Below are 14,875 nucleotides of genomic sequence, written 5' to 3' on the forward strand. Positions count from 1 at the left end.
TTACGTGGAGATTTAGAGCACTGACAGTCTGCACAGTGCAAGAAATGGACGCACACAATGGACAAGGTGTTTTTAGTGCTTCCTCAGTGAGCAAAGCAGAGGAGGAACAGACGTGGGCGTGGACTGCTGGATCAGCCACGTAAACACACGAGTTCGTGCCGAGATTCCAGAGCAAGAAAAAGGCACGCAATGTTGCTGTAGTGACCCAGGGTTTCCAGTATTTTCAGGGAATGGAAATTAATAGGGGAGCTTAAACTGAACTAGCTTATTTTCAATTAACAGGAGGAGCAAAACCAAATGGGAATACATATTTTGAAAATTTTCTAATGTTTTTCTATTTCTGAATGTGGGAGAAAGAGGGGAAAGGCTTAATTTGAAGTTTGTTGGAATGGAAGAAATGAAGAGACCTGAGCTCTTGAAAACAAGAAGAAATGCTCATTCCCCAAATTCCAGAATACCCGTTTTGGGTCAGAGGTGACTTCTGAAGGAGATGTGTGCTCAGAATTCTGGCCACAGGGCAGCAGTTGGGGGATCTGAGAACATTCACGACCAAGTACTGAGTTTCTACAGTCAGGATCTTGGTCTAAATTCCACATCAGTGCTTCAAATGGGGAGACTCTGTGTCACACTCCCAATACCTAAGCCATACAGAACGGCAACCCCATCTCTTGAAAAGACAAAGCACACTACTGCTTTCTTAACTATTGCTAAGCATCATTTGGAAGGAATAGGAAATTAGTTTTGTGTAACAGGCAAATATTTTACTTTGTCAGGAAAAAAAATACTGGCTTAAGTTCTCTTTGGTTTGTAGAACTGCTGAATTGATGTTTTCTGTGCTGCCACAGATTAAAAACATGGATATATCAATGGCATTTTGTGTTCAAAAAAATTTTTTTTTCCCTGCTTAGCTTGCCAATAAGCAGCATGCATCTCCCTGCAACAAGCTGTTGTAGGATTTCTACCTCTAGAGAAGCCAAAAAGGAACATTTGATAGATGTTTTAAAATAAGATTATCAGGTAGGGTGACTGTGCAGACTTTCAAGTAAAAAATGTTACACGAAATGCCGTTTCGCAGAGTCTGCTAATGTTGTCACGAAAGGAAACTGGCTTAAAACAATTCACACATTACCTCATAGTTGTACCCAGAGTTTAACTAAGTAAGGGCAAATTTTAAAAAGTGGAAAATTTATTTAAGATAGGTTAAGCCTCCAGCCTTAGGAGACCTAAGACTCCAGGGAAAACGGCTTAAACCCGAGAGGGCCTTGGTCTGCATCCTCCATGGCTCATTTTGTAGCTGCTCATCCTGACAAATGAGACCAGGGCTGTCATCTCCCCTCACTAAAAGGCCCTTCCTGCTCACTCTGGCCTGTGACTAACTCCCAACTGCAATCCATTTTTCTCCTTCCCGTTATAGCATCCTTTCAGAATCTGATTGTCTGAACATCAAATTAAGCAAGAAAATTAGTTTTCTGACCAGAATATCTTCCTGTTTGTATTGGTTCACACAGAAACCTACTTGGCTCTCACCTGCCGAGGGACGGGGCTTGGGGGCACTTCCACAGAGGGGCTCTACATACACCACAGCCCCCAAAGGGTTATTTTCCAAATTTAATCTGAAATTTGCCACCCTTTCAGCAACTTGTGCTTCCTGTGTCTATGATTCTCCTGAGAGTACAAATCCATCATGGCTCCTTGGTATATCCGATGCATCTCTGAGCACCTAGGAACAGACCTGATGTGGCTTCAGAGAATTAGGCTGAACTTGAAGAGTCTGATGCTTTATGAGCGAGGGCGGGCTAGCTCAGCTTACGCCTCTTCTAGAGGCTTGTAACACCTGTGGTCCTTTTCTTAGGACAGCAACTAAAGTTACATGCTAGGCCCAAATTCAGGTTAGCATGAAGGACCATGTTCTGGGTGCTGTGAGAGGCTCCCCAAGGCAGCTCTATCCCTGGAGGACCTTCCTGGGGAAGGTGGGGGCAGCTAGCAGGAGCAAAGGAAAGGGAGGAAGAAGAGGAGGGGGACATACACAAAGAGGGCAGCAGCCAGGGCTGGAGGTGGGTGAAAGATTCCTTCCCATCTCGGCCTCCAGCCTTTGCAGTCTCCACCCTGAAACCACCAGACCCACTCCTGACTCCCATCCAGCCAGCCATCATCTACAGAGGCCAGGTGGGAGCTGAGCCAACCCAAATAGCAAAGTACACAAACTTAATTTTAAAAAAAGGAATTTTATTTTCATATTTGATGCAACTCCATTTTGTTTCTGTTTGTGTTGGCAATGATGACCAAGACTTTGATTAGACTTCCTGTAATAAATACCCAACACTGTTCAAGAAGAACAACATCCAGAAAACAAATGGCTATTTGTCACGGTGCTAATGTGAATACCTAATTTTGTATTCTTGCATCTAATTATCATCAGTGGCCTTCTGATGAAAGTCATTTAAGTCTACCTAAAACTGGCCTTGGTATAAATGCCAAATGCCACGAAATGTGAGGGGAAGTCTACTCAGGAACTTACAAAATGGGGGACCATCTGAACATGTTAAGGTTTATAAACAAAAGTGGTAACTGGAGTATGAACAGTTACTATCTGCCTTCCTATACCCTTACCCCTGTATGTTCATGCTTCTTAATATTTTATTTTATTTTTGTTTTTGAGACAAAGTCTCAAAGTCTTACTCTGCTACCCTGGGTTTGAGTGCTGTAGCATCATAACTCACAGCAACCTCAAATTCTTGGGCTCAAGAGATCCTCCTGCCTCAGCCTCCCTGGAACTTACAGGCACCGGCCACAATACTCAGCTAGTTTTTCTACTTTTAGTAGAGACAGGATCTCGCTCTTGCTCAGGTTGGTCTCAAACTCCTGAGCTCAGGTGATGCACCCACCTCGGCCTCTCATAGTGCTGGGATTACAGGCAGGAGCCACTGTGCCCAACCACACTTCGAACAGGGCTGCCGCTTACAGCACATGCAGGAAAAAGCTGACAAAAGCCTTTGGCCAACAAAATAGCTGTAAAAATTTCAGTCTGTTTACATTTTTGCTTTGTTAGTAAACTGAAATAGTTGGCTCTAGAGGCAAAACAAGTGAAATTAACATCTGCTGAATCTTCTGGCAACAGTGGTATGTTCTGGTATTGTGCTGAGTCAGCTTCCATCAAGCTCTGGGGGGACTTACTCTCAGCCTAGCATCTACAGAACCTGGCAGTTCTCTTTAAACCAAAGTTAATAACTCCAGGATGTAACCCAAGAAGCAGCGTAAGTATGATGTGATGGGATCATTCATGAGAAGAGAAACATAAGCCTGAGCCAGAGCGAGACCTCATCTCTAAAAAACAGCCGGGCGTTGAGGTGGACGCCCGAAGTCCCAGCTACTTGGGAGGCTGAAGCAAGAGAATCACTGGAGCCTAAGAGTTTGAGGTTGCTGTGAGCTATGACGCCAGAGCACTCTACTGAGGGCGACAAAGTAAAACTGTCTCCAAAAAATAAAAAAGAGAAATATAATGTTTAATATTATACATTTAGAATTAACTATACAGCATACACATAAACACTACGAATTAGAAAGATGGAGATATTTCACTCCATCTCTCCACATAACGTGTCTCTAGGAGGAAGAGAAAGAAATGAAGACAGAGTAAGTTAAAAAACAAGGAAATGTGTAAACGCCCTGAGGGGAATGCACACTGCATCTTTCTGTTCTCAAACGCTTGTTTAGGATAAATAACTAAATTCTGAATTCTTACCATGCTGGAGCCCAGTAACGTGTAAACAGAGGGAGAGATCCATGTGGCTACTTAACACGGAAAGTCTCTAACCTACTGTTTACAAGAATGCAAGAAGGGAAGTCCTGCTGAGTTAGGGCCCTGGCAGGGCCACCAGCACCGTGCCAGCGCATCCCAGCACAGAGCATCCCAGCACCGTGCCAGCGCATCCCAGCAGCTGCTCCCACGGCACTCACAGATCTGTGAGGCAATGAGGTGGGAGGGCACATCTGCACTGGGTGGGGGACTGGTTCAACTGAAAAAGAGTCAGCCACTTGGGATGCTGTCCTGGGCTGTTTATCTACCTTTGTGACACTTCTCATCAGCTGTCAATTTCATTTACCAGGGCAGAAACGGAGAAAAATGATCACTCTTTTTCCAACAAATCCTGGGAAAGCAACTCCAGGAAGAATCCCTGAAAACGTTTTGGCTTTTCCTCATCCACCTATCAGCTACACAACAGGTGCACGTCTACAGTGACTGGCCAGAGAGGCGAAGACGGGAAGAGCCAACTGCCAGGTACAAAGGCAGCAGCAAGACAGAGCAGAGGGCAAGTGGAGGTCTGGAGAGGCCAGAGAGGAGCCGGTGCTGGGAATGAGGAAGCAGGGAGGGAGGGGAAGAAAGTGCAAGGCCACACACAGAAAAATGAAGGGAAATTCCTGACAGACCCCTCCAAGCCACAGGTGAGCACATGCCCTGGAAAGCAGGCCACTGCCACACGGCGTCTGAGTGTCACTGGGGTAGACTCAGAACCAATGAAGGGTGATTACAGACTGTTTAGGAATCTTATCTAGAGATCAACAAAATTTAAACATAAGGGCTAGAGATGGGAAAAGGAGGAGGGAAATAGGCCTAATTACTCCCCAAAGGACAGTGATTTGCATTTAATTAAAAATAAAAAAAATCTAAATAGTAGCTTTATAATCCTCTCCAAAGAATGGTTTTATTACCTATGACCACAAGTTCACACAAATACATAATATAATGTAAGTTGAGTAACTCAATATATTTAATACTTCCCAGAGAAATAAGGATACAGATCTTAGGGAAATGGTGATTTCAAAAAATTGCTTTTGAAGTATATAGTGTCTGGGTAGAAAGAAAGGGAAATAGATGACCATAATTTTCTTCAACAAAAACAAGTCATAATTTTTTGACAAATCTCATTAAAATAGCATCACATACAATTTTTGATGAACATGTACCAAAAACTTACATCTGAAAGTCCCGAGGCACAGCTGGAAAGAGGAGAAATGGGAAATACCTGGATTCAAGCCACAGACCACCCCCCCAGGTCTAGGACAAGGGTGCTGAGTGACTGGCGCTTCTGTGTGCACCAGATCAGGGGGCCCTGCCCACAGGAGCGCGGCTGGATGTCAGACTCACGTCCCTGTGCAACGTGCAGCAGCCCTGTCCGGAGTCACTGCGGGGGAGTACTGCTCGGAGTCAGTCAATGTTACGGCCACACACGCAAAAAGAGTGAAATAACCGAGATTTCCAAACTCCATCTACTGTTACATTTTATGCTATACTGCCTGTCCCTCACACAGAAAGCGATTTGCCCCAATCTAAGTGAAGCAGAGGTTACATATTTTTATGTATAGAGACAACAGCAAAAATTGTGTTTATCTCTGGAGTATAGTCTTCTCACTTCCTTGTTTCCTAGTCTTCCTCTTAATCTCCTCAGGCCTAATCCCTAAGAACAGCTGTGGACCTATCTGGTTTTTCTAGTTGGAAGAAAAAGGAATTCAACTTTGTGAAAACTCATTACGCCTTTACATGCAGCTAGCTCCAGCAGTCCTACTCAACAACCTCAGTGAACACAGCACATCATTTCTGGGAACTTGATACACACTTCTTCTGAACTACACCAAAGTGCCACTGGATTATCAGTCAGGGCAGATGTGTTGCCAAAACCCGCTGCACGACTGTGGGCAGCAAGTATCACAGACAAGTCTCCAGGTCTCAGTGTGAAAAATAAGAATAACCGTGACTGCAACAGTAAGAGCCAACAGGCTCTGAATGCTTACCAGGTCCCTGCCTCACGTGCAGAAACACACCTAATAACTGCCTGACGAGATACAGCTATCATCTTCACAGACGTCAAACCTGAGGTACAGAGAGACTTAGAGGCTCCCTCAAGGTTACAAAGGTGCTATCAAGTGAGTGTGAGAAGGCACACCCAGTTAAACTCTTCCTTGTAATTCCACTTGGGAGAAAGGTGAATAAATGCCAAAATCACTACTGGACTTTCTAAGAGGCTTTTCCTCTTAAAATAATCCTAATATTAAAAAATCCTCTATTTGTCACATTTATTAATACATGATTTGATACCATATAACTTCACATTCAGCAAAGATAGTAAAAAGAAGTTAGCCGTGGTGTAGTGGCCTGATGCCTGTACTTGTAGCACTTTGGGAAGTCAAGATGGGAGGGTCAGTTGAGGCCAGGAGTTTGAGACAAGCTTAGGCAACATGTGGAGTGCCCTTCTCTACCAAAAATTGAAAAGTTAGCTGGGCATTGTAGAGGGTGCCTGTAGTCCCAGTTACTCAGGAGGCTGAGGTGGGTGGATAACTTGAGCCTAGGAGGTTATGGTTGCAATGAGCTCTGATGATGCCACTGCACTCTACCCTGGGCTATAGAGGTACCTTAGCCCAGGTAAGGAATCTTTATATCTTTAAAAATATATAAAAAAAAGAATTTATTTGAAGTGTATGCCATCAAAAGAAGGTGAAACTTTGGCTGCCTAATTTCTTCCTTGTACTAAGTTTAATCAAATCACGTTATCAAGTACCACGCAGATGTTGGCTGCAGAGGTGCTGACCTGGAATAGCACAGTAAAACAAAATGCAGACGCATCTCTTGGGGCCGGGACACAATTATAAGAGGGACTTTACCTAACAAATGCAATCAGTGTAACCTGGTTCTTTGTATCCTCATCGAATTCCCCAAAATAAAAACAAACAAACAAAAAAAACAAAAGCAGACCCTGGGTAGTTAGCTTTTCTGACACAAGTTTAAAAAAAAAATGCTTTAAATGAAATTTCTAAGAGTGTAGAAAATTTTCTATTTAAAAAGGAGTTAACAGAGAGAAATGATAATCCGGTCCTTGTCCTCTGTGGCCCTACCTACAGTTACCGTCAATGATGGGGATCATTTGTGACCCTGAGTAATCCAAGGACCAGCTTTTACCCTGCTCGTGCTTTTACCAGTTACATTTGCTGAGCTCAGGCCAGGCGAGGCGGCTCACACCTGGTAACTCTAGAACTCTGGGAGCCAGGGCGGGAGGATTGCTTGAGTTCAGGAGTTCAAGACCAGCCTGAACAAGAGTGAGACCCCATCTCAACTAAAAATAGAAAAACGAGCCAAGTGTTGTGGTGGGTTGTGCCCAGGAGTTTGAGGTTGCTGTGAGGTAGGCTTAACGCCACAGTACTCCAGCCTGGGTAACAGAGTAAGACCCTGTCACAAACAAAACAAACAAACAGACAAACAAGAAACACAGTGTAGGAAGCAGAAGATAAGATGTCTGATGACTGAAATCACTGAACACAGGAGTTAGCTGCAACATGAACTCCTTGCATCCAAAAGGCAGCAAGGGTTTGAATCAGTAAGAATGCCTCAAGCAAGTTCTGGCTGGTTAAGTATAGATCCTAAAAGTATCTCAGGAAATAAGTGCTCTAGCAAATATTAAATAAAACTATAAAAAGAGGCCAATACTAGCCAATGACCTCCCTTTAGTAGCAGTCATCAACAGAGGATCTTATTTAACAGACTCATTACCAAACATCCTGCTAACATGAATAATCTTCTGTTTCTATCATAGTTAAGGTAAATGTGCAAACTGAAGTATCAAATTAATACACCATTTTATTAAACATGTGGTTATATTCATTTGTTAATTAGCTTTAGGAGCTGATATTAATGTACAGGGTTGTCCAGAAAAGGATCCAGCCATGTCTGTGAAAAACAGAAACACACACAGCTGGATACTTTCTGGACAGACCTCGTGTACTTAGCTGAGAATTCAGTTACACTAAAGTTACACATCGTCCTGTCACCAGGTTTTTAAATAGTAACGTAATGGAAAATGAGGGCTGGCCCCATATACCGAGGGTGGCAGGCTCGAACCTGGCCCTGGACAAACTACAACAAAAAAATAGCCGGGCGTTATAGCAGGTGCCTGTAATCACAGCTTTTTGGGAGGCTAAGGCAAGAGAATTGCCTAAGCCCAAGAGCTGGAGGTTGCTGTGAGCTGTGACGTTACAGTACTCTACAGAGGGCTGACTCTGTCTCAAAAAAAAAAAAAGTAATGGAAAATGAGTTGCTGTGGATGAACACTTGATCTGTCTTTACTACACTGTAAGATAATAATTATTAAGAAAGTGAGTACCTGGAATACTTGCAGGAGAAATTGGACCAGACCGTGACTGGTTGCTTCCTACCGGAGAGCCAACAGGAGAAGGCGATGGGCCCCCTGGGATGCTGGAGAGATGGGGGGACGCGTGTGGAGAGAAAGGTGACTGGGCTGGGTTGCTCTGGTCCCCCTGGCTGCTTGTGGACCCGGATGCACTGACCGCTGAGCTCAGAGTTGCTTCCGTTCCTGTGGGGAGGTCGTCGATGGAGCCTGACAGATCCTGAAAAGAGAGAGAAGCGCTTGTTTATGGAGTAACATACTCTAAGCCAAGACCTGATCACATAAAGACTATCTGAAAATGGGTCCCTTCAGAGACGAAACTTTTCTGGATAACACCCAAACTTAGAGTATGGCCATGTTTTATTAGGAGACTTTAATGAAGTCTTTCATAAGCTGAACCCACCAGATCTTGACCATTTCCTTACAAAGGACTAGAGCTGTTCCTCTCTTTCCCCAAACCATCCTCATACAGTGTGCCATTAGCTGTCAGCACCTGGTCCCTCACACCTGCTCAGAGAGCCACACAAAACAGACCCCACTCTGGCGAGAGACTTACCATTGGAATCAAGTGCTTGATTCTTTAAATGATTACTCAATAAACTAAAAGCCATCAGCTTTAAGCCCTTTTGTTTAGAATTCAACATTGGTGGACTATGTGAATTTCAAACTTGGGATATTCTAACTAACAGCAGTCATAATTTTAACCAAACTTTGTGATGAGAAATTCTTAGATTTTAGCTACCTGCAAAGTGCCGTTATAATAAAACAGTGACATGTATGTTTTCATATGATACTAGGAAAATAAATCTCTTTGAAATGAGTCCTAAAGTTACTCCTTACTTTTTATACCTGTTTTACATTGTTAACGCCATCTGATTTTATCATAATTCTCTCTGAGGCCATTATTAAAATCCCCATTTGACAGGTATAGAAAACTAAAGCTTAGCAAGGCAGCTATTGCTGAAGGTTACACTACTGAGGCCAAAACGCAGTTGCTAAAAATGACACATGGAAGATGAGAGAAGAGAAAGGAGAAAACTACGTTTGGCACGTTCAGCAGGAGAGGAGGACAGAGACCCTGTTTCGGCTTCACTGCTGCACCACGGCCTGCCTACCCAGGGCCACCACCAGCAGGGGCTCAGTCGGTCGGTGCACACCTGCTGGGATGATGACTGGACTCCACATCACCAACTCCACACATCCAATCAAGACTGAGGGCTAAATGTGGAGTGCCTTCTAAAAGGTGCAGTATAAAAGATATTTGTCCTGGTAACCTAAGACTAACTAGTACAGAATGAAATCAGAAATGCCTGGCTAGGCTACTGTCTGCAAGACACAGGCGGTCCTAGTAGACATCCTGTACTCGTTCAATTTTATTAATGTTTAATTTTGCCTCACTGCTTACTACTGGGACTTCTGAAACTAGGACTTGGAAAATTGGTAGAGGAAGATGCTTAAGATTCTAAGAATAAATCCAGAATACCAAGCACACAAGAAGGGAAAGCAGAGCTGGTTATGGGTCTTCAGGGTACCCCAAGATGTCACAAAGCCAACACATGGTTAGGAGCCTTGTCCCCTGGGCATTTAGCTGTTGGTCATCTGTTATTGTAGGTAATTAACTTCTCTTTTAAAAAAAATGTAGCCTGTAGCACAGTGGTTATGGCACCAACTACATACACTGGGGCTGGTATGTTTGAACCTAGCCAGGCCCTGCTAAAACAAGAATGACAATTACAACAACAACAAAAATAGCTGGGTGTTGTGAAGCTTGCCTGTAGTCCCAGCTACTTGGGAGGCTGAGACAAAAGAATTCCTTAAGCTCAAGAGCTTGAGGTTGCTGTAAGCTGTGACTCCACGGGTGACATAGTGAGACTCTGTCTCAAAAAAAAAAAAAAAAATGTAGATTAATATATTCTAAGGTAGAGCTAATGAGAACCTAATAAAAACATGAATGCTATAGAAACAAATTCATGCTAATAATATCTTTCTAAGTGAAATAGGAAATATCTTAATTCTATGAAAAACCTCAATGTCAAATAACTGTGCTCATGAAAAAACAGCGTTAACAGGGTAGGTTGTGAAAAACACCCCTAGAAAAAGTATATATTCAAATATTCAAAGCGAAATGGAGTAAACTGAATCAGACTTTTAGAATCCAGAGACAAATATATATACATTTCTGCTAAGGGCACATGAGATGTATGAAGCAGAACTCTGCACACAATCAGGTGGCGAGACTTTGTATTTAATTAATTACTGGGCTCAAGGATAGTAGCTGGGAAAGAGACCATGTGGCCTGCAAACCTGAGAATATTTACTATCTGGTTCCTATAGAAAATATTTGCTGACCCTGATTTGAAGAACCACCTATCCTAGTATGGGCTCTACTGCCTCTGCGTCTTCCTTGGGGGAACATCTGAATGCAGCTGGGCCTTGGCTGAAATGCACAGAGGCTGTACCACATACCACGGGGTGGGGGCACAAGCTCTGACCAGAACAGGAACTTGCTTCGTTACTACACACCTGCCGGAAAAACACTAGTGAAGAGGTCGTAAGACTCAAGGAGTCTTCTGTAAGAATGGGAGGAGGCCTCCACTAGTTAGAGGCTGATACAATACCTAACAAATGGCTATTACTAATAAACAAGGGCGAACCAGACAAGAATCAGTTGTAAATACGATTTTCACAACTCTTTAGAGGAAAAAAAACTGGTAGATAAGTAGCTATAAAACTGTTTTCTGTTATACTACACACAGAGTTAAACACAGAAAACACAACACAGATTTTTAAAAAATCATCACCAGAGGGCCGGGCATGGTGGCTCACACCTGTAATCTTAGTACTCTGGGAGGCCGAGGCAGGTGCACTGCTTAAGCTCAGGAGTACAAGACCAGAGCGAGAAATAGTGAGACCACGTCTCCACTAAAAATAGAAAAACTAGCCTGTAGCCCCAGCCACTCAGGAGGCTGAGACAAGAGATCGCTTGAGAAGAGGAATGTGAGGCTGCACTGAGCTATGATGGTGCCACTGCACTCTAGCCTAGGCGATAAGAGTGAAACTGTGTTAAAAAAAAAAAAATCACCAGTAGTTAAATAATTTCATGCAAATCTCTCTTCATAAAAAACAATATGTTATTTGGAAATTCTTATAATTCTCTGCACAACCTACAAGTTCCTTCCCCATCCCCACTTAAAATTTCATGTTATGGCTGAAAAAATGACATAGATGGGTGTTGAGAGAGCTTCATTCAAGCTGCAAAGGCATCAAAAGCATTTCTGTTATTCAAGAAGCTGATCAAAGAAATATCAAGAGAAAAATATAAAACGGTGGCTTTCTTCATGTTCATGTGTCATCAGAATTTCTGTGCTGACTAGACCTCAATGTAACAGAAGAGTAATAAAAAGATATAATTATTATATTACTATTATATACACGTAACTTTTATATGTAAATTATGCAGAAATATTCCCGCCCTATAGATACTCAGGGTATCCATATGTAGAGCTATCTTAAAATACGCTAATAAGAGAAGTTCAACAGTGGTTTAAGCATTCAGCCTAGTTAACAGAGAAGCTCTGTAACTAATCCTCCTCTAGAGGACAATTTAGTCAGCAGGGCACCAGCTCTATTCTTCTTTTGTAAGTACTATCAGATCTATGATGGCTGTAAAGAACAGAGAGACCTCACTGCATCTCATTCTAACCAAGGCACCTTCAAGCTACAATGCTTTCATTTATCTTGCTGGAAAGCTGGCAGGTAAGGTAATTGCAGGCAGCCTCTTTTAAGGGGCTGGAGTCCCCCTGCCCCACAGCATTCCTTAAATCCTTCCTCTTTTTTTAATAGAGTGATTGGGAAGGCAATGGCTTCAGCTGCTCTCATGAATAGTAAAATCACTATTTTACCATCATAATTTGATCTGGTGAAATCTTGCCGTCAAACTGGGGTTTTCAGTGTCTGACGTCACTCGGAAAACCAAATACTTCCCAGCACGACAAAAATAATGTAACTGCTATGATCAATGGGTATTTCTTTTAAAATCTCTGCTTTAAAACACAAAACACCACAAAGCTGTTTTACTTTAAAACTTAACTGAAATGAAAGTTCTCTGTGAAGACTTTCCCCTGCAACCTCATCCCCCCACCATCTCTTTGCCCATGTAAAAGTTTCATTCTAACCCTAGTGACAAGTGTTAAGAAATTTCACTGCACTACTCGGGAGGCTGAGGCAAGAGAACTGCTTAAGCCCAGGAGTTTGAAGTTGCTGTGCGCTGTGATGCCATGGCACTCTACCGAGGGCAACATACCAAGATTCTCTCAAAAAAAAAAAAAAAAAAAGAAAGAAAGAAAAGAAAAAAGAAACTTCACTGTGCTAAGAATAAAATGCCCAGAGTAAATAATAACAATCTTCTCAAACTTTGACGAGAGAAACATTTATGAATTAGCGAACAGCACAAGTATGTTCCGCATTAAGTGTGTCAGGACGGAGCTGGGGAGGGCTGTGACAGAAGGAATGTATGTGGAACGTGCCACAAAGAATGTGCACAGAAAAGACTTTGAAAGCTCTGCAGATAAACAGAACAGACACGTAACAAAAGTATAAATATTCTTTCATGTCTATATATTGTGTGTGATCTTCCCTGGAAACATTTTATATTAATATATCATGACTCACTACGTCAAAAGACATGGCTGGTTTGGACGGTATTCAATTTAGTCTAAGTTAGCTTACCAAGGGATAAATTCAGTCAATACTGGTGATGCTTGACTATCTTACAGGACTGGGAATAAGCCAGAAAATTTTACTCCCTTGCTTAATTAAATAAGTGGGTTTTTTAAAAAGCAAATGAACTCCAAAATACTCTAAGCTATGGTTCTCAATACAATTAGGCGATGGTATTAGATCAGGCGCTGACAGAGAGCTGCCGCCAAGCACTGCACACATTTGGGCATCTCTCGCTCAGAAGTGCCCCCGGAGAGCATGAGGATAAACACTGAATTAGAAACAGAGAAGATATTTCAATCAATGAGACTAGCTCAGGTCTCTTGTTTAAGGATTTTAATAGGATACAGTTAATGATTTCTCACTGTGACTTCCCATGGGTTTAAAGCATAGGTTAAAATGCCAATTCAATGGTCTTCAAAAAAGTCTTAGTCATCTTCAAAAGCAGAAACAGTGTCTTTTCTCCTTTGTAGAATATTAAGTGTGAAATAAAGGTGTGTACTTTTTCTTTTTCACTCTTTAACTAGACCCTAACCTTTCTTAAGGGTAGTGACTTCATGTGCCAGGTGTGGTGGTTAAGGGAGGGTAGATTTGACTGTTCGCTTTTAATGTCACTGAACTTACAGGTTCTGCAGTGAAACATGGCTGCAGGCACTACAAAGTCACCCAGCACATGCAAGTGTCTCCAAATGTTTCCCATAATGCTTGATGGAAGCGACTGAGTTAGCTGGTAAAATCCAGCAATGAATTCTGAGCCCTCTGTTCCCAGTCAACATCCCAGAGGTCAAGTCCAGCCTCAGTAGACTCTGTCCTTAGAAACATACTATAAAATTAATTTCCATGATGTTTAAAGGTTTCTTCTCAGCACAAACCTGGGCTGTGATAGGGTATTTCAAGATACCTACACCAAACTCTGTGTCACTCTTATTTGTCTATACAACAACTGTGTTAAAAGCTTAGATTCTTACCCAAATGAAAAAATTTTAAAAGGCACCAGAAAAACAGAATCCACGAAGAAAAGCCTTCTAAGCGCTGGCTGTTAGGCCATAAATGCCATCCTTGTTCCAAGTTATATATGTTTCACTTTTTAGTTTAACAAGTCCAAATAAATATTTACCTCTTCATCATGTGACAATAGACATAGGGCATACACAGCCTCAAGATGTAAGAGCTCAATGGGGAAGAAAATGCTTGATATTAATTTAAAAATAGACAGAAACTCCACAAATAACAAAACCATACCCCAAACCAGGGATAACACAAGGAAAAAAGCTAATATTCAGACAGGTAGCTTGGGGTGGTGCCTGTGGTTCAAGGAGTAGGGTACAGCCCCATAGACCGGGGGTGGCAGGTTCAAACCCAGCTATGGCCAAAAACTGCCAAAAAGAAGGAAAAAAAAAAAGGTAGCCAAAAACCTCTTTTTAGAGAAATGACTTTCACCTGACTCATTTGCATTCTCTCTCAAGTAACAATTCCATTACAGGTAACTCTCATTTTAAGGGGACACTTACAAGACACTCTGACACTATACAAAAGCCAGATTCAGAGATAAGCATACTATTATACATGAACATCATAATAATGGTTATATTTACTTTGGTTTTTAAAAACCAGAACCTAAAATAAAGGCTATTCTCAAAGGTCCTTGGGTTAAAACTCCTGCTATGAGATGTGCTGCTATTCTAAACTTAGAAGTGGTAAACATTGTCAGTATAAAATATGCATCATATAAGGGATTTACTTCTCAGTGCACAGGCCTCAGGGGGTTCCTAAAATATTCTCTGTTTTTAAATTCTGCCCAGGAGATTCTCTGCTTTCCACTATTAACAGTCTTAAGAAATTATGCAGACTACAAAGAACAAGAATTAGGCCTTTTAACATAGTATGGGCAGTCTTGAACTTAAACATAATTTGGTAAGAAAAATTACACGCAAATTTGTTTTTGTTGTATGAAATTTAGGATTAACCTTCATTTAGAACTA

The 14,875-nt window shown here is 42.0% G+C and overlaps 1 protein-coding gene across 2 annotated transcripts in view; it reads right to left on the reverse strand.

Annotated features, from left to right (window-relative positions):
* Positions 1-14,875, reverse strand: part of ARID1B (AT-rich interaction domain 1B) — a 426,086-nt gene that overhangs the window by 114,636 nt on the left and 296,575 nt on the right. For both annotated transcript variants that reach the window (XM_003797856.3, XM_003797857.3), the window contains exon 5: positions 8,151-8,394. In XM_003797856.3, the coding sequence (XP_003797904.2) occupies positions 8,151-8,394 (244 nt within the window). The remainder of the gene's footprint in view (positions 1-8,150; positions 8,395-14,875) is intronic.

The sequence above is a fragment of the Otolemur garnettii genome, unplaced genomic scaffold (assembly GCF_000181295.1).
Source record: "Otolemur garnettii isolate 467f Iridium unplaced genomic scaffold, OtoGar3 scaffold00126, whole genome shotgun sequence".
In the NCBI taxonomy this organism is placed as follows: Eukaryota; Metazoa; Chordata; class Mammalia; order Primates; family Galagidae; genus Otolemur; species Otolemur garnettii.